The 18,767-nt window shown below is 43.6% G+C and overlaps 1 protein-coding gene across 2 annotated transcripts in view; it reads right to left on the bottom strand.

Annotated features, from left to right (window-relative positions):
- The window catches only part of LOC106566415 (copine-5), a 250,283-nt gene that overhangs the window by 197,111 nt on the left and 34,405 nt on the right, over nt 1-18,767 (bottom strand). For both annotated transcript variants that reach the window (XM_045692916.1, XM_045692915.1), the window contains exon 3: nt 16,809-16,855. In XM_045692916.1, coding sequence (XP_045548872.1) covers nt 16,809-16,855 — 47 coding nt within the window. The remainder of the gene's footprint in view (nt 1-16,808; nt 16,856-18,767) is intronic.

Below are 18,767 nucleotides of genomic sequence, written 5' to 3'. Positions count from 1 at the left end.
ACTAGCATAAATTGTGAGATGAGCCTCACATGCTGACCAAACCAGACGTGCTCCATTGCGAACACATTGCTTTTGTTCACGCACACCTGAAGCGATCAGAACACGCAGGTTGAAATATCAAAACAAACTCTGAACCAATTATATTAATTTGGGGACAGGTCAAAAAGCATTAAACATTTATGGCAATTTAGCTAGCTAGCTTGCTGTTGCTAGCTAATCTGTCCTGGGATATTAACACTGGGTTGTTATTTTACCTGAAATGCATAAGGTCCTCCGAAAATGAATCCACTGATAAAACGATAAACTCAATTTGTTTCTCATCATCTCTCCTCCTTCCTTCAGGCTTCTTTTTCTTCTTTGGACTTCATATGCTGGTTGGCAACCAACTTTACAGCATTACTACACCCGACCTGAGTGTGGACCTAAGTTCATCTTTCAATCACCCACGTGGGTATATGCTCCTAAAAACCAATGAGAAGATGGGATAGGCCAGACTTGCAGCGCATTGAACATCACAAATAGAACAAATTTCTATTTTAGTGCCTGGCCACGCAGACGCTCGCGAGCAGTGTGGGTACAAGGATGGAATAACATGTATATGTACATTCATTTTGCAAAGCTCGTGCACGCAACGTGTCCGGTCTGGTCAGCATGTCAGCCTTCTCTTTAACCTGTTGGGGCTAGGGGGCAGTATTTTCACGGCTGGATAAAAAAACGTACCCGATTTAATCTGGTTACTAATCCTACCCAGTAACTAGAATATGCATATACTTATTATATATGGATAGAAAACACCCTAAAGTTTCTAAAACTGTTTGAATGGTGTCTGTGAGTATAACAGAACTCATTTGGCAGGCAAAACCCTGAGACATTTTCTGACAGGAAGTGGATACCTGATGTGTTGAATTACCTTTAAGCCTATGCCATTGAAACACACAGGGGCTGATTAATGTTTTGGCACTTCCTATTGCTTCCACTAGATGTCACCAGCCTTTACAAAGTGTTTTGAATCTTCTACTATGAGATCTGACCGAACAAGAGCCTTGGAACGGTGATGGCCGATTAGACTCTGGCGCGCGAGGTCATGTTGGGTACCCTCGTTCCAAAACGTTTTAAAAGAGAATGCATTCGTCCACCTTGAATATTATTCATGTTCTGGTTAAAAAAGGCCCTAATGATTTATGCTATACAACGTTTGACATGTTTGAACGAACGTAAATATATTTTTTCCCCTCGTTCATGAAGTGAAGTCCGGCGGGCTTAGATCATGTGCTAACAACACGGAGCTTTTTGGACATAAATGATGAGCTTTTTTTAAACAAAACTACATTCGTTATGGACCTGGGATTCCTGGAAGTGACATCTGATGAAGAGAATCAAAGGTAATGGATTATTTACATAGTATTTTCGATTTTAGATCTCTCCAACATGGCCCTTTGTCTGTATCGCAAAGCGTATTTTTCTGTCCGCAGTGCTCAGATTATTGCAAAGTGTGATTTCCCAGTAAGGTTATTTTTAAATCTGGCAAGTCGATTGCGTTCAAGAGATGTAAATCTATAATTCTTTAAATGACAATATAATATTTTACCAATGTTTTCTAATTTTAATTATTTAATTTCTGGTGCTGACTTGACTGCCGGTTATTGAAGGGAAACGATTTCCTGAACATCAACGCCATAGTAAAACGCTGTTTTTGGATATAAATATGAACTTGATAGAACTGAAAATGCATGCATTGTCTAACAAAATGTCCTAGGAGTGTCATCTGATGGAGATTGTAAGAGGTTAGTGCATCATTTTAGCTGGTTTTATGGTTTTGGTGACGCCTGTCTTTGAATTGACAAAACATTACACACAGCTATTGTCAATGTACTCTCCTAACATAATCTAACTTTATGCTTTCGCCGTAAAACCTTTTTGAAATCGGACAACGTGGTTAGATTAAGGAGATGTTTATCTTTCAAAGGGTGTAAGATAGTTGTATGTTTGAAAAATTTGAATTTTGACATTTATTTGGTTTCAAATTTGCCGCTCTTGAAATGCACCTGCTGTTGATAGGGTGCACCACGGGTGGCACGCTAGCGTCCCACATAGCCCCAAGAGGTTTTAACCCTATAACAAGAAAACATTGTTGGTGGAGATGTCGAATTCAGCCTCCAATGCCTTCTCTCTAACTAAAATATACTGAACAAAAATATAAATGCAACATGTAAAGTATTGGTTAGGGCTGGGCGATAAATCAATATCAATAATTATCGACGTAATTACTTCCCTCAATAACGATAAAAAAATGTTTACATTCATTTTTGATAATGTCGATATAGAATAATTAGGTACAGCAGTCCATTTCACCTCTGTGACGCAGCAGGAACGTGTGGAGAAGTGACAATATGCACGTGGAAAGGTATACGCCCACTAAAAACCACTTAGCAACTCGAGTGATGGCGTAGCCACTATTAACCACAAAAAATGAGTGATGTAGGTAAAAACAGTGGCAGTGATAGGCATGGAGAAGGAGCAGCTCCCAACGAAGAAATTATTGATAAAAAGGGTTAAACTGTTTCAGTAATTTGGAAGTGGTTTGGCTTTTTGAAGTCCGACAAAGAGCAGAGCAATGTTCGGTGCAAATTGTGCCGTAGACAGGTGGCTACGAAGTCTGGTAATACGACAAACCTTTTTCAACATCTGAAGTAAAATCACTCTTTGGAACATGCAGGAAATTTGAGTTTGCGCCACGGTATTGATAAAAAATGCTTCTCAAGCAACAGCCAATCTAGGGATGTTTGCCCGAAGCAGTCAACACTGACAGCATTTATGCCCTACAAGCAAACATTAAAAAGACAAAGACATCACAAATGCTATTACGCATTGCATTGCTAAGGACATGCTACCAATTAGCACAGTCGAAAAGGAAGGTTTCAAGAGGGTTATCAATTTAATTGACCCCAGGTATGTGCTCCCTGGCCACAAACATGGAACAATTTTCCTTAAAGTATAATTTTATGCGTCGCTCACATAATTTAAAAGAAATGGAACCTTTATTTAACTAGGCAACTTCTTATTTACAATTACAGCCTATCAGGGAACAATGGGTTAACTGCCTTGTTCAGGGGTAGAACAACAGATTTTTACCTTGTCAGCTCAGGGATTTGATCTAGCAACCTTTACAGTTACTGGCCCAACTCTCTAATCACTAGGCTACCAGCCAAGGGGTTTGTTCAGCCATTAGGCATTCTTGAGTCTGAAGCAGATATGCACCTTTTTAAACATTCTTTGATTAATATCGTGATAATTATCGTTATCGAAAGAAAAAAAAATATAGATATCGTAATAATTTATTTGCCATATCGCCCAGGCCTAATATTGGTCCCATGTTCCCATGTTCCATTTTCAGGGTGGCAGATAGCCTAGTGGTTAGATCATCGGGCCAGTAACCAAAAGGTTGCTAGATCCAATGCCCGAGCTGACAAGAGTAAAAACCTGTTGTTCTGAACCAGGCAATTAACACTCTGTTCCTAGGCTGTCATTGTAAATAAGAATTTGTTCTTAACTGACTTGCTTAGTTAAATAAAAAGAATGACCTGAAATAAAAGATCACCAAAATGTTCCATATGCACCAAAAGTGCATTTCTCTCAAATGTTGTGCACAAATTTGTTTCCATCCTTGTTAGTGAGCATTTCTCCTTTGCCACGATAATCCATCCATCTGACAGGTGTGGCATATCAAGAAGCTGATTAAACAGCACGATCATTACACAGGTGCACCTTGTGCTGGGGACACAACACAATGCCTCATATGTCTCAAGTTTTCAGGGAGCATGCAATTGGCATGCTGACTGCAGGAATTTCCACCAGAGCTATTGCCAGATAATTTAATGTTAATTTCTCAACCATAAGCTGCCTACAACGTCGTTTTAGAAAATTTGTCAGTAGGTCCAAACGGCCTCACAACTGCAGACCATTTGTAACCATGCCAGCCCAGGACTTCCACATCCGGTTTCTTCACCTACGGGATTTCCTGAAACCAGCCTCCTGGATAGCTGATGAAACTGAGGAGTATTGCTGTTTGTAATAAGCCCCTTTTGTGGTGAAAAACTCATTCTGATTGGCTGGGCCTTGCTCCCCAGTGGGTGGGCCAGTCTCCCAAGTGGGTGGGCATATGCCCTCCCAGGCCCACCCATAGCTGCGCCCCTGCCCAGTCATCTGAAATCAAAAGATTAGGGCCTAATGAATTTATTTCAGTAGACTGATTTCCTTATGTGAACTATAACTCAGTAAAATCATTGAAATTGTTGCCTGTTGCGTTTACATTTTGTTCAGTATACATTGTAACCTTTGACTTTAGGTGGTCTGCAGGCAGCCTGGCCTTAAAGACTAGGCATATCATAGTATATGTAAATGTATGACTCTCCAGTTAGTATGATATGTTAAGTTTTGGTATGGTTACGCAAGACAGAATGTTACTTAAGTCAAAAACTAAGCAAGACAAGTCGGTCAAGGAGGATGAGTGGGTGTATTTTTTATTTTTTTATTTTTTTATTTCACCTTTATTTAACCAGGTAGGCAAGTTGAGAACAAGTTCTCATTTACAATTGCGACCTGGCCAAGATAAAGCAAAGCAGTTCGACAACATACAAAAACACAGTTACACATGGAGTAAAACAACATACAATCAATGATACAGTAGACAAAAATAAGACTATATACAATGTGAGCAAATGATGTGAGATAAGGGAGGTAAAGGCAAAAAAGGCCATGGTGGCAAAGTAAATAAAGTATAGCATGTAAAACACTGGAATGGTAGATTTATACATTTGAAGAAAGTTCAAAGTTAAAATATAAATAATATGGTGCAAAGGAGCAAAATAATAAATAAAATAAATAAATACAGTAGGGGTAGTAGTTTGGGCTAAATTATAGATGGGCTATGTACAGGTGCAGTGATCTGGGAGCTGCTCTGATAGCTGGTGCTTAAAGCTAGTGAGGGAGATAAGTGTTTCCAGTTTCAGAGATTTTTGTAGTTCGTTCCAGTCATTGGCAGCAGAGAACTGGAAGGAGAGACGACCAAAGGAGGAGTTGGCTTTAGGGGTGACCAGAGAGATATACCTGCTGGAGCGCGTGCTACAGGTGGGTGCTGCTATGGTGACCAGTGAGCGGAGATAAGGGGGGACTTTACCTAGCAGGGTCTTGTAGATGACCTGGAGCCAATGTGTTTGGCGACGATTATGAAGCGAAGGCCAGCCAACGAGAGCGTACAGGTCGCAGTGGTGGGTAGTATATGGGGCTTTGGTGACAAAACGGATGGCACTGTGATAGACTGCATCCAGCTTGTTGAGTAGGGTATTGGAGGCTATTTTGTAAATGACATCGCCGAAGTCGAGGATCGGTAGGATGGTCAGTTTTAAGAGGGTATGTTTGGCAGCATGAGCGAAGGATGCTTTGTTGCGAAATAGGAAGCCAATTCTAGATTTAACTTTGGATTGGAGATGATTGATGTGAGTCTGGAAGGAGAGTTTACAGTCTAACCAGACACCTAGGTATTTGTAGTTGTCCACAAATTCTAAGTCAGAACCGTCCAGAGAAGTGATGCTGGACAGGCGGGCAGGTGCAGGCAGCGATCGGTTGAAGAGCATGCATTTAGTTTTACTTGTATTTAGGAGCAGTTGGAGACCACGGAAGGAGAGTTGTATGGCATTGAAGCTCGTCTGGAGGGTTGTTAACCTGTTGGGGGTAGGGGGCAGTATTGACACGGCCGGATAAAAAACGTAACCGATTTAATCTGGTTACTACTCCTGCCCAGTAACTAGAATATGCATATAATTATTGGCTTTGGATAGAAAACACCCTAAAGTTTCTAAAACTGTTTGAATGGTGTCTGTGAGTATAACAGAACTCATATGGCAGGGGACAATTTCGTCCCGCCGGCCCTAGAGAAGTTAACAGTGTCCAAAGAAGGGCCAGAAGTATACAGAATGGTGTCGTCTGCGTAGAGGTGGATCAGAGATTCACCAGCAGCAAGAGCGACATCATTGATGTATACAGAGAAAAGAGTTGGCCCAAGAATTGAACCCTGTGGTACCCCCATAGAGACGGCCAGAGGTCCGGACAGCAGGCCCTCCGATTTGACACACTGAACTCTATCAGAGAAGTAGTTGGTGAACCAGGGGACGCAATCGTTTGAGAAACCAAGGCTACTGAGTCTGCCGATGAGGATGTGGGGATTAACCTCTCTGGGGTAGGTGGGACGAAATCGTCCCACCTACGCAACAGCCAGTGTAATCCCGTGGCGCGATATTCAAATACCTTAGAAATGCTATTACTTCAATTTCTCAAACATATGACTATTTTACACCATTTTAAAGACAAGACTCTCGTTAATCTAACCACACTGTCCGATTTCAAAAAGGCTTTACAACGAAAGCAAAACATTAGATTATGTCAGCAGAGTACCAAGCCAGAAATAATCAGACACCCATTTTTCAAGCTAGCATATAATGTCACATAAACCCAAACCACAGCTAAATGCAGCACTAACCTTTGATGATCTTCATCAGATGACAATCCTAGGACATTATGTTATACAATACATGCATGTTTTGTTCAATCAAGTTCATATTTATATCAAAAACCAGCTTCCAGTGAATTTACTAAATTACTCACGATAAACGTTCACAAAAAACATAACAATTATTTTAAGAATTATAGATACAGAACTCCTTTATGCACTCGCTATGTCCGATTTTAAAATAGCTTTTCGGTGAAAGCACATTTTTCAATATTCTGAGTAGATAGCCCGGCATCACAGGGCTAGGTATTTAGACACCCACCAAGTTTAGCCCTCACCAAAGTCAGATTTACTATAAGAAAAATGTTATTACCTTTGCTGTTCTTCGTCAGAATGCACTCCCAGGACTTCTACTTCAATAACAAATGTTGGTTTGGTTCAAAATAATCCATAGTTATGTTCAAATATCCTCTGTTTTGTTTGTGCGTTCAAGACACTATACGAAAGGGTAAAGAAGGGTGACGCGCCCGACGCGTTTTGTGACAAAAAAATTCTAAATATTCCATTACCGTACTTCGAAGCATGTCAACCGCTGTTTAAAATCAATTTTTATGCAATTTTTCTCGTTAAAAAAGCAATAATATTCCGACTGGGAATCTGCGTTTAGGTAAACAGACGAAAGAAAATAAAGCATGGGGTCGACTCGGGCACGCGCCTAAGCCCATAGTACTCTGATCGGCCACTTGCCAAACGCGATAATGTGTTTCAGCCAGAGCCTGCCTCGATATCATTCAGCTTTTTCCCGGGCTCTGAGAGCCTATGGGAGCCGTAGGAAGTGTCACGTTATAGCAAAGATCCTCAGTCTTCAATAAAAAGAGCCAAGATGAACAACAACTTGTCAGACAGGCCACTTCCTGCATGGAATCTTCTCAGGTTTTGGCCTGCCATATGAGTTCTGTTATACTCACAGACACCATTCAAACAGTTTTAGAAACTTTAGGGTGTTTTCTATCCAAAGCCAATAATTATATGCATATTCTAGTTACTGGGCCGGAGTAGTAACCAGATTAAATCGGGTACGTTTTTTATCCGGCCGTGTCAATACTGCCCCCTAGCCCTAACAGGTAAAAAATAACCAGGCATCCTCTACTGACGGGATGAGGTCAATATCCTTCCAGGATACCAGGGCCAGGTCGATTAGAAAGGCTTGCTCGTTGAAATGTTTCAGGGAGCGTTTGACAGTAATGAGTGGAGGTCGTTTGACCGCTGAACCATTACGGGTGCAGGCAATGAGGCAGTGATCGCTGAGATCTTGGTTGAAAACAGCAGAGGTGTATTTAGAGGGCACGTTGGTTAGGATGATATGTATGAGGGTGCCAGTGTTTGCGGCTTTGGGGTTGTACCTGGTGGGTTCATTCATAATTTGTGTGAGATTGAGGGCATCAAGCTTGGATTGTAGGATGGCTGGGGTGTTAAGCATGTCCCAGTTTAGGTCACCTAGTAGCACGAGCTCTGAAGATAGATGGGGGTCAATCAGTTCACATATGGCGTCCAGAGCACAGCTAGGGGCCGAGGGGGGTCTATAGCAGGCGGCGACGGTGAGAGACTTGTTTTTGGAGAGGTGGATTTTTAAGAGTAGAAGTTCAAATTGTTTGGGTACAGACCTGGATAGCAGGACATAGCTCTGCAGGCTATCTCTGCAGTAGATTGCAACACCGCCCCCTTTGGTCGTTCTATCTTGTCTGAAAACGTTGTAGTTAGGGATGAAGATTTCAGAATTTTTGGTGGACTTCCTAAGCCAAGATTCAGACACAGCTAGGACATCCGGGTTGGCAGAGTGTGCTAAAGCAGTGAATAAAACAAACTTAGGGAGGAGGCTTCTAATGTTAACATGCATGAAACCAAGGCTATTACGGTTACAGAAGTCATCAAAAGAGAGCACCTGGGGAGTAGGAGTGGAGCCAGGCACTGCAGGGCCTGGATTCACCTCTACATCCCCAGAGGAGCAGAGAAGAATGAGTATGAGGGTACGGCTAAAAGCTATAAGAATTGGTCGTCTGTGACGTCCAGAATAGAGAGAAAAAGGAGCAGGTTTCTGGGGGCGATAAAATAGCTTCAAGGTATAATGTACAGACAAAGGTATGGTGGGATGTGAATACAGAGGAGGTAAACCTAGGCATTTAGTGATGATGAGAGAGATATTGTCTCTAGAAACATAATTGAAACCAGAAGATGTCATAGCATGTGTGGGTGGAGGAACTGAGAGGTTGGATAAGATAGAATGAGCAGGGCTAGAGGCTCTACAGTGAAATAAGCCAATAAACACTAACCAGAACAGGAATGGACATTGCATATTGACATTGAGGAGAGGCATGCTTAGCCGAGTGATCAAAGGGTCCAGTGAGATTCAGACAGCTAGCCGGGCCATAGGTAGCAAGCTGGTGGAAGATGGAGGGAGGTCTGTTTTTAGCCACCTCGTGCGTTTCCGTCTGTGGGTTAGTGGGGTTCCGTGTGGAAGGGGGGACAAATCCAAGTTGGTAAAATAGTTGGTTATAGTGGCCCAAGAAAAGTGTCCGATAGACCTATTCAGATAGCAGCCGATAAGACAGCTAACGATTAACGATTAGTGGGCCGCAGATGGGCGATCAGGTTACGTCGCGACGGAGGGGCCAGTTGGATAACTCCCTCGGGCAGATAACGTCGGTGGTCCAGTCGTGAAGGCCTGATGGGGCTCCGCATCGGCAGTAAAACAGGTCATAATAGGTGATTGTAGCCCAGGAGACACTTCAGCTGGCTAGCTCAGGAAAAGCACACGAGTGGCTGACGGAACTCTTCAGCTGGCTAGCTCCGGAATAATGTGTGTTAATTCTGGGACCGACGTTGCCAATAGTCACTCAGGTAGCAGCTAGTTAGCTGCAAGATCCAGGTGTAAATGTCCAGAGCCTGCGGTAGAAATCGGGGAAAGGAGAGAGAATAGGTCCGGTGTGCTCTGGTCTGAGTCGCGCTGTACAAAAACTGGCGATAGCTTTTCGAGCTAATGGATAGCTGAGGACAGCTAACCGTGGCTAGCTGAACTCCAACGTTAGCCAGTGAAAATGGCTAACCTCTGGCTAGCTTCTGTTGTGGATTTCGGATTTGAGGTAAATAATACTTTCTTTTATAAATTGGTGAGGCGGGTTGCAGGAGAGTGCTTTGAGGTAGAGTTTTAGAAGAAAAAATGTAAAAAGATAATGCGAAGAAAAATATGTAAATATATATATACACGGGACACGACAAGAGGAGGGTAAAGGACGTCTGAACTGCTACGCCATCTTGGAATCTATGACGCAAATGTCTAGAAACCCAAAGGTTGTGTGTTTGAATCTCATCAAAGATAACTTTAGCAACTTTGCAACTACTTAACTTTAACCACTAACCCTAGACTTAAACTTAACCTGAACCTCTAACCCTACCCCTAGCCTAGCTTATGTCAGCCACACCAAACTGGAATTCGCAACATATCAAACATATTGGAAATTTGTAACATTTTGTAATTCTTATGATATCATATCCACAAATGAATACGTACCATACCAAACGCCACATATCATACTAAATGGAGGGAGACAAATGTACTATTAATATGTTACATTGACCCCTGAGTTCAGGTTGCTGCAGGCTACAGCAACTATGAGAAGACACTACTCTAACTTGAACAATAATACATTCTAGGGCAAAGATGTCTTATTCAGCTTCCCTATGCTGCCTTCTCTGACTAGAATACATTGTGGGGTGAGATGTCGGATACAGGGCGCTTGCTGTGAACAGCCTCCGCTTCCTTCTCTCTAATTTGAACAACAATACATTGTGGGGTGAGATGTGGAGATGTGGGAGAAAGAATCCGACTTGGAATAATATTAGAGTAATGTGATGTAAAGCCTGGTTCTAGGAGGGGTAAGGTAATGTGATGTTAAGCCTGATTCTAGGAGGGTTAAGGTAATGTGATGTAAAGCCTGGTTCTAGGAGGGGTAAGGTAATGTGATGTTTGTGTCAAGACTGGTTCTAGGAGGGGTAAGGTAATGTGATGTAAAGCCTGGTTCTAGGAGGGGTAAGGTAATATGATGTAAAGCCTGGTTCTAGGAGGGGTAAGGTAATGTGATGTAAAGCCTGGTTCTAGGAGGGGTAAGGTAATGTGATGTAAAGCCTGGTTCTAGGAGGGGTAAGGTAATGTGATGTATGTGTAAAGCCTGATTCTAGGAGGGGTAAGGTAATGTGATGTAAAGCCTGGTTCTAGGAGGTGTAAGGTAATGTGATGTAAAGCCTGGTTCTAGGAGGGGTAAGGTAATGTGTGTCTGAACCACGGGGAACCATAGGGAGTCTATACCAGGAATACTGCATAAGCATTATAATACTTATTAAACCGCTACATCAACATGCATTATAACTAAGCAATAAGGCCTGAGGCAGTTTGGTAAATAGTCAATATAACACGGCTAAGGGCTGTTCTGTATACAGCCATTAGCTCAAACCACCCAGTTTATAATTAAGGCACAAGGTGGTGTGGTATATAGCCAATATACCACAGCTAAGGGTTGTTCTGTATACAGCCATTAGTTCAAACCAACCCAGTTAATAATACTTATTAAAACGGTACATCAACATGCATTATAACTGTCAGCTCACTAGATGATATAGCTAATGGGGTAATTATTCATTACAATTGTCTTATATATTATTTATTAACGCAAGTATTCTGTAAATCCATCTTGGGGTCTGGAAGGTAATCTAATATAAGGTACAAATTTAGGTGATTTAGGTGATTGACAAACATAGCCGATATTGGACAACAAACTAGAGAACAAGAGATGAGACATAGAGGCACTGTCTGGCATGAACCCCGAAAGACAACTTACTGCAATCAAAACTAGGTTAGTGCACTGTAGGTAGCACTTTCCTTTCTTCAGAGAACAAACAACAATAGTGTCCAAATATTGCATTCCTCATCCTTCAAGGTAATTACTATGGAGGTACTAGACGGAGCAGTAGTATGGAGGTACTAGATGGAGCAGTAGTATGGAGGTACTAGATGGAGCAGTAGTATGGAGGTACTAGACGGAGCAGTAGTATGGAGGTACTAGACGGAGCAGTAGTATGGAGGTACTAGATGGAGCAGTAGTATGGAGGTACTAGATGGAGCAGTAGTATGGAGGTACTAGACGGAGCAGTAGTATGGAGGTACTAGATGGAGCAGTAGTATGGAAGTACTAGACGGAGCAGTAGTATGGAGGTACTAGATGGAGCAGTAGTATGGAGGTACTAGATGGAGCAGTAGTATGGAGGTACTAGACAGAGCAGTAGTATGGAAGTACTAGATGGAGCAGTAGTATGGAGGTAGTCTATTAGAAGGAGACTGGGGGATAGAGTGTGAAACATTATACCCTGGTCTATTAGAAGGAGACTGGGGGATAGAGTGTGAAACATTATACCCTGGTCTATTAGAAGGAGACTGGGGGATAGAGTGTGAAACATTATACCCTGGTCTATTAGAAGGAGACTTGGGGATAGAGTGTGAAGTATTATACCCTGGTCTATTAGAAGGAAGGGGACTGGGGGGACAGAGTGTGAAGTATTACACCCTGGTCTATTAGAAGGGGACTGGGGGGTAGAGTGTGAAGTATTATACCCTGGTCTATTAGAAGGAAGGGGACTGGGGGGATAGAGTGTGAAGTATTATACCCCTGGTCTATTAGAAGGAAGGGGACTGGGGGGATAGAGTGTGAAGTATTATACCCTGGTCTATTAGAAGGAAGGGGACTGGGGGGGATAGAGTGTGAAATATTATACCCTGGTCTATTAGAAGGAAGGAGACTGGGGGATAGAGTGTGAAGTATTATACCCTGGTCTATTAGAAGGAAGGGGACTGGGGGGACAGAGTGTGAAGTATTACACCCTGGTCTATTAGAAGGGGACTGGGGGGATAGAGTGTGAAGTATTATACCCTGGTCTATTAGAAGGAAGGGGACTGGGGGGACAGAGTGTGAAGTATTATACCCTGGTCTATTAGAAGGGGACTGGGGGGATAGAGTGTGAAGTATTATACCCTGGTCTATTAGAAGGAAGGGGACTGGGGGGATAGAGTGTGAAGTATTATACCCTGGTCTATTAGAAGGGGACTGGGGGGTAGAGTGTGAAGTATTATACCCTGGTCTATTAGAAGGAGACTGGGGGATAGAGTGTGAAGTATTATACCCTGGTCTATTAGAAGGAAGGAGACTGGGGGATAGAGTGTGAAGTATTATACCCTGGTCTATTAGAAGGAAGGGGACTGGGGGGTAGAGTGTGAAGTATTATACCCTGGTCTATTAGAAGGAGACTGGGGGATAGAGTGTGAAGTATTATACCCTGGTCTATTAGAAGGGGACTGGGGGGATAGAGTGTGAAGTATTATACCCTGGTCTATTAGAAGGAAGGAGACTGGGGGGATAGAGTGTGAAGTATTATACCCTGGTCTACTAGAAGGGGACTGGGGGATAGAGTGTGAAGTATTATACCCTGGTCTACTAGAAGGAGACTGGGGGATAGAGTGTGAAGTATTATACCCTGGTCTATTAGAAGGAGACTTGGGGATAGAGTGTGAAGTATTATACCCTGGTCTATTAGAAGGAAGGAGACTGGGGGATAGAGTGTGAAGTATTATACCCTGGTCTATTAGAAGGAGACTGGGGGATAGAGTGTGAAGTATTATACCCTGGTCTATTAGAAGGAGACTGGGGGATAGAGTGTGAAGTATTATACCCTGGTCTATTAGAAGGAAGGGGACTGGGGGGATAGAGTGTGAAGTATTATACCCTGGTCTATTAGAAGGAGACTGGGGGTAGAGTGTGAAGTATTATACCCTGGTCTACTAGAAGGAGACTGGGGGATAGAGTGTGAAGTATTATACCCCTGGTCTATTAGAAGGAAGGAGACTGGGGGGATAGAGTGTGAAGTATTATACCCTGGTCTATTAGAAGGAAGGGGACTGGGGGGATAGAGTGTGAAGTATTATACCCTGGTCTATTAGAAGGAAGGGGACTGGGGGGATAGAGTGTGAAGTATTATACCCTGGTCTATTAGAAGGGGACTGGGGGATAGAGTGTGAAGTATTATACCCTGGTCTATTAGAAGGAAGGGGACTGGGGGGATAGAGTGTGAAATATTATACCCTGGTCTATTAGAAGGAAGGAGACTGGGGGATAGAGTGTGAAGTATTATACCCTGGTCTATTAGAAGGAAGGGGACTGGGGGGACAGAGTGTGAAGTATTACACCCTGGTGTATTAGAAGGAAGGGGACTGGGGGGATAGAGTGTGAAATATTATACCCTGGTCTATTAGAAGGAAGGGGACTGGGGGGATAGAGTGTGAAGTATTATACCCTGGTCTATTAGAAGGAAGGGGACTGGGGGGACAGAGTGTGAAGTATTATACCCTGGTGTATTAGAAGGAAGGGGACTGGGGGGATAGAGTGTGAAATATTATACCCTGGTCTATTAGAAGGAAGGGGACTGGGGGGATAGAGTGTGAAGTATTATACCCTGGTCTATTAGAAGGGGACTGGGGGGTAGAGTGTGAAGTATTATACCCTGGTCTACTAGAAGGAGACTGGGGGATAGAGTGTGAAGTATTATACCCTGGTCTATTAGAAGGAGACTGGGGGATAGAGTGTGAAGTATTATACCCTGGTCTATTAGAAGGAAGGTGACTGGGGGATAGAGTGTGAAGTATTATACCCTGGTCTATTAGAAGGAAGGGGACTGGGGGGATAGAGTGTGAAGTATTATACCCTGGTCTATTAGAAGGAAGGGGACTGGGGGGATAGAGTGTGAAGTATTATACCCTGGTCTATTAGAAGGAAGGAGACTGGGGGATAGAGTGTGAAGTATTATACCCTGGTCTATTAGAAGGAAGGGGACTGGGGGGATAGAGTGTGAAGTATTATACCCTGGTCTATTAGAAGGAAGGAGACTGGGGGATAGAGTGTGAAGTATTATACCCTGGTCTATTAGAAGGAGACTGGGGGATAGAGTGTGAAGTATTATACCCTGGTCTATTAGAAGGAAGGAGTATATAGCTATGACAGGTCCTCCCACAGTAGTATATAGAAATGACAGGGCCTCCCACAGTATTATATACATATGACAGGTCCTCCCACATAGACAGTTCCTATTCTACAGTAGTGGAAACAGAAGACCGTTCCTCGTACGTTATAGCGTACCTACACTAGTGGGAGGAGTGGGACAGGCTATGGAGAGGCAATGGGACTGGCTATGGAGAGGTAATGGGACAGGCTGTGGAGAGGCAATGGGACAGGCTCTGGAGAGGCAATGGGACAGGCTATGGAGAGGCAATGGGACAGGCTATGGAGAGGCAATGGGACAGGCTATGGAGAGGCAATGGGACAGGCTATGGAGAGGCAATGGGACAGGCTATGGAGAGGCAATGGGACAGGCTATGGAGAGGCAATGGGACAGGCTATGGAGAGGCAATGGGACAGGCAATGGAACAGGCTATGGAGAGGTAATGGGACAGGCTATGGAGAGGCAATGGGACAGGCAATGGGACAGGCTAAGGAGAGGTAATGGGACAGGCTATGGAGAGGCAATGGGACAGGCTCTGGAGAGGCAATGGGACAGGCTCTGGAGAGGCAATGGGACAGGCTCTGGAGAGGCAATGGGACAGGCTCTGGAGAGGCAATGGGACAGGCTCTGGAGAGGCAATGGGACAGCCGATAGACAGCTAGGAGAGTGCATCCTACAGAAGGAGAAGTGTGAGAGAAGGCTGACAGAAAGGTCTGTTTCTCCTCCCACAGAAGGCTGACAGAAAGAACCGTCCCTCCTCCCACAGAAGGCTGACAGAAAGAACCGTTCCTCCTCCCACAGAAGGCTGACAGGAAGGTTTGTTCCTCCTCCCACAGAAGGCTGACAGAAAGAACCGTTCCCCGTCCCTCAGAAGGCTGACAGAAAGAACCGTTCCTCCTTCCACAGAAGGCGGAGTAATGTGATTACAGGAAGGGAGACAGTGAGGAGAGGAGAGCTCAGACCCTATCTACTATCTCAACACGAGGTGGACAAAAAACATACTTGATGAGAGAGGGGCCAACACCAATGATTAGCTCTATCATCTCCACACAACTTGACTCTCTGCCTCACAAAGCCAGTATGCCCTGAGCCAAATAACAGGCCCCATATCTCTTCAAAAAGAGAGCTTTAGTGCCTGCTGCACCCTGAGCTTGTTAGCTGTTAGCGGGCGGCAGGTTACCTGATAACAACAAAGAGAGGAACAGAGAGAGAGATGAAGCTTCACAGCCATACACAGTGAGAGGAGGAGATTCTTGACTCAAAAGCAAGAGATTTGGCTTTTATAGGTGCTATAGTGCAGAGCTGTACATTTTTGGATTCCAAGTGTCAAATGCACATCATTTAATTGGTTCCATTGCGCCAAGCACTCAATCAAGCACTGCAAAAAAAAAAAAAAAACATTATTTGAACCTAGGGGCACATTCAGCAGGAAGCAACGTTTTGGAAAGTTCAGATAGAAATATGCTATGTAGAACAAGCATGCCTTTTTCAAATGTAGAATAAGGAATCACGTCGGCTCTATGGAATTTCTATCTACAACGCTCAAGAACGTGTTGCAACTGAACGTGGCCCACATCTGCCATCCAGGTATAGAGCAGTATAGAGCATTCTATAAAGACATCAATCTGAACTCACTGCACCTCCTGCTAAAATTCGGCCCCAATTAAGACACTCTGCCCTGGGTCAAGGGTAAGGCCAGGTTACTGGCAGAACCGGAGAGATTCTGACACTGACGCTAATCTTTATCGATATGTGTAGCAATCACCATAATGGCCAATCGCTCAGAGCAAAAATATGCCCTAAGCCAAGCTAAGAATATTCGCAAGACAATCAATAGAGACTAGAATGATTGTCACGAGCAGCATTTACCTGGAGACAGACAGGGCTGGAACAGAACAGAGTTCTGCTGAGTCTGAGTATTCTAGAACAATTAGAATAAGAGTGTTTCCCAAGCTAGATTCTAAAATGTTATGGATAGGAAAAGAGAGTCAGCTTGATTGAGCTACTGATGCTGGTCAGACAGTCATTCTCCATGCTGACAAGTTTAGAGTCAAGAGACTCACAATTGTATTGGAAAGCAATTGAGAATAGTTTGAATGTTGCTAGATTCTTGTGGAAAGCAAGAGAGAGGGAGAGAGATCGAGAGAGAGCGAGAAAGCGAGACAGAGATAGAGACAGAGAGAGAGAAGGTTGTTCTGCTTCTTACCTCTCGCCACTGTTTGGTCTCCACCCCCTGAGTGTACAACACCACCACTGGAAAGAGAGGAAGAGGGAGAGAGAGAGAGAGGGGGGGAGAAAGGACGGAGAGGGAGAGGGAGAGAAAGAGAGGGAGAGAAAGAGAAAGAGAAAGGAGAGAGAAAAAATCAAAATCAAAATAACAAGATAAAGGGAAAGAGACAAACAGATTACCAATCACTTTGAAAAACTGTGACATTTCTTCATTTCATAAAACAAATGCTCTTTCTATCATCACATTCATTATTAATAATATTCATTATGCGCCACCATGCCCGCTGTCTTCCCAGTATCACATTTTCAGATCTAGGTATTAATCTCTGCAAGTGAGAGATACACTAACGATTAACAAAGTCTCCAACAGAGCAACAGTGAATGCATAATTTAAAATATGATTTCTAAACAGTAGGGTTCCCCTTAAAATCCCTCTTTGCTTTCCTCATGTAAACAGTGGATTGAAGAAGAAGCAGAGCATGCTGGGACAGGGCATGAGACCTGTCAGATATAACCCCAAGACCTTCTCATCTTTGGAAGAATGTAAAGGGTACTGGGTGGATAGAATGTGAAGTATTATACCCTGGTCTATTAGAAGGAAGGGGACTGGGGATAGAGTGTGAAGTATTATACCTCTGGTCTCTTAGAAGGGGACTGGGAGGATAGAGTGTGAAGTATTACACCCTGGTCTATTAGAAGGAAGGAGACTGGGGGATAGAGTGTGAAGTATTATACCCCTGGTCTATTAGAAGGAAGGAGACTGGGGGATAGAGTGTGAAGTATTATACCCTGGTCTATTAGAAGGAAGGAGACTGGGGGATAGAGTGTGAAGTATTATACCCTGGTCTATTAGAAGGAAGGAGACAGGGGGATAGAATGTGAAGTATTATACCCTGGTCTATTAGAAGGAAGGAGACTGGGGGATAGAGTGTGAAGTATTATACCCTGGTCTATTAGAAGGAAGGAGACTGGGGGATAGAGTGTGAAGTATTATACCCCTGGTCTATTAGAAGGAAGGAGACTGGGGGATAGAGTGTGAAGTATTATACCCCTGGTCTATTAGAAGGAAGGAGACAGGGGGATAGAGTGTGAAGTATTATACCCCTGGTCTATTAGAAGGAAGGAGACTGGGGGATAGAGTGTGAAGTATTATACCCCTGGTCTATTAGAAGGAAGGAGACTGGGGGATAGAGTGTGAAGTATTATACCCTGGTCTATTAGAAGGGGACTGGGGGATAGAGTGTGAAGTATTATACCCTGGTCTATTAGAAGGAAGGGGACTGGGGGGATAGAGTGTGAAGTATTATACCCTGGTCTATTAGAAGGAAGGGGACTGGGGGGATAGAGTGTGAAGTATTATACCCTGGTCTATTAGAAGGAAGGAGACTGGGGGATAGAGTGTGAAGTATTATACCCCTGGTCTATTAGAAGGAAGGAGACTGGGGGATAGAGTGTGAAGTATTATACCCTGGTCTATTAGAAGGGGACTGGGGGATAGAGTGTGAAGTATTATACCCTGGTCTATTAGAAGGAAGGGGACTGGGGGGATAGAGTGTGAAGTATTATACCCTGGTCTATTAGAAGGAAGGGGACTGGGGGGATAGAGTGTGAAGTATTATACCCCTGGTCTATTAGAAGGAAGGGGACTGGGGGGATAGAGTGTGAAGTATTATACCCTGGTCTATTAGAAGGAAGGGGACTGGGGGGGATAGAGTGTGAAGTATTATACCCTGGTCTATTAGAAGGAAGGGGACTGGGGGATAGAGTGTGAAGTATTATACCCTGGTCTATTAGAAGGAAGGGGACTGGGGGGATAGAGTGTGAAGTATTATACCCTGATCTATTAGAAGGAAGGAGACTGGGGGATAGAGTGTGAAGTATTATACCCTGGTCTATTAGAAGGAAGGGGACTGGGGGGATAGAGTGTGAAGTATTA

Source organism: Salmo salar, chromosome ssa13, assembly GCF_905237065.1.
Source record: "Salmo salar chromosome ssa13, Ssal_v3.1, whole genome shotgun sequence".
In the NCBI taxonomy this organism is placed as follows: Eukaryota; Metazoa; Chordata; class Actinopteri; order Salmoniformes; family Salmonidae; genus Salmo; species Salmo salar.
The sequence above is the reverse complement of the archived record's forward strand: the minus strand, read 5'-3'. Positions and strand labels throughout refer to the sequence as shown.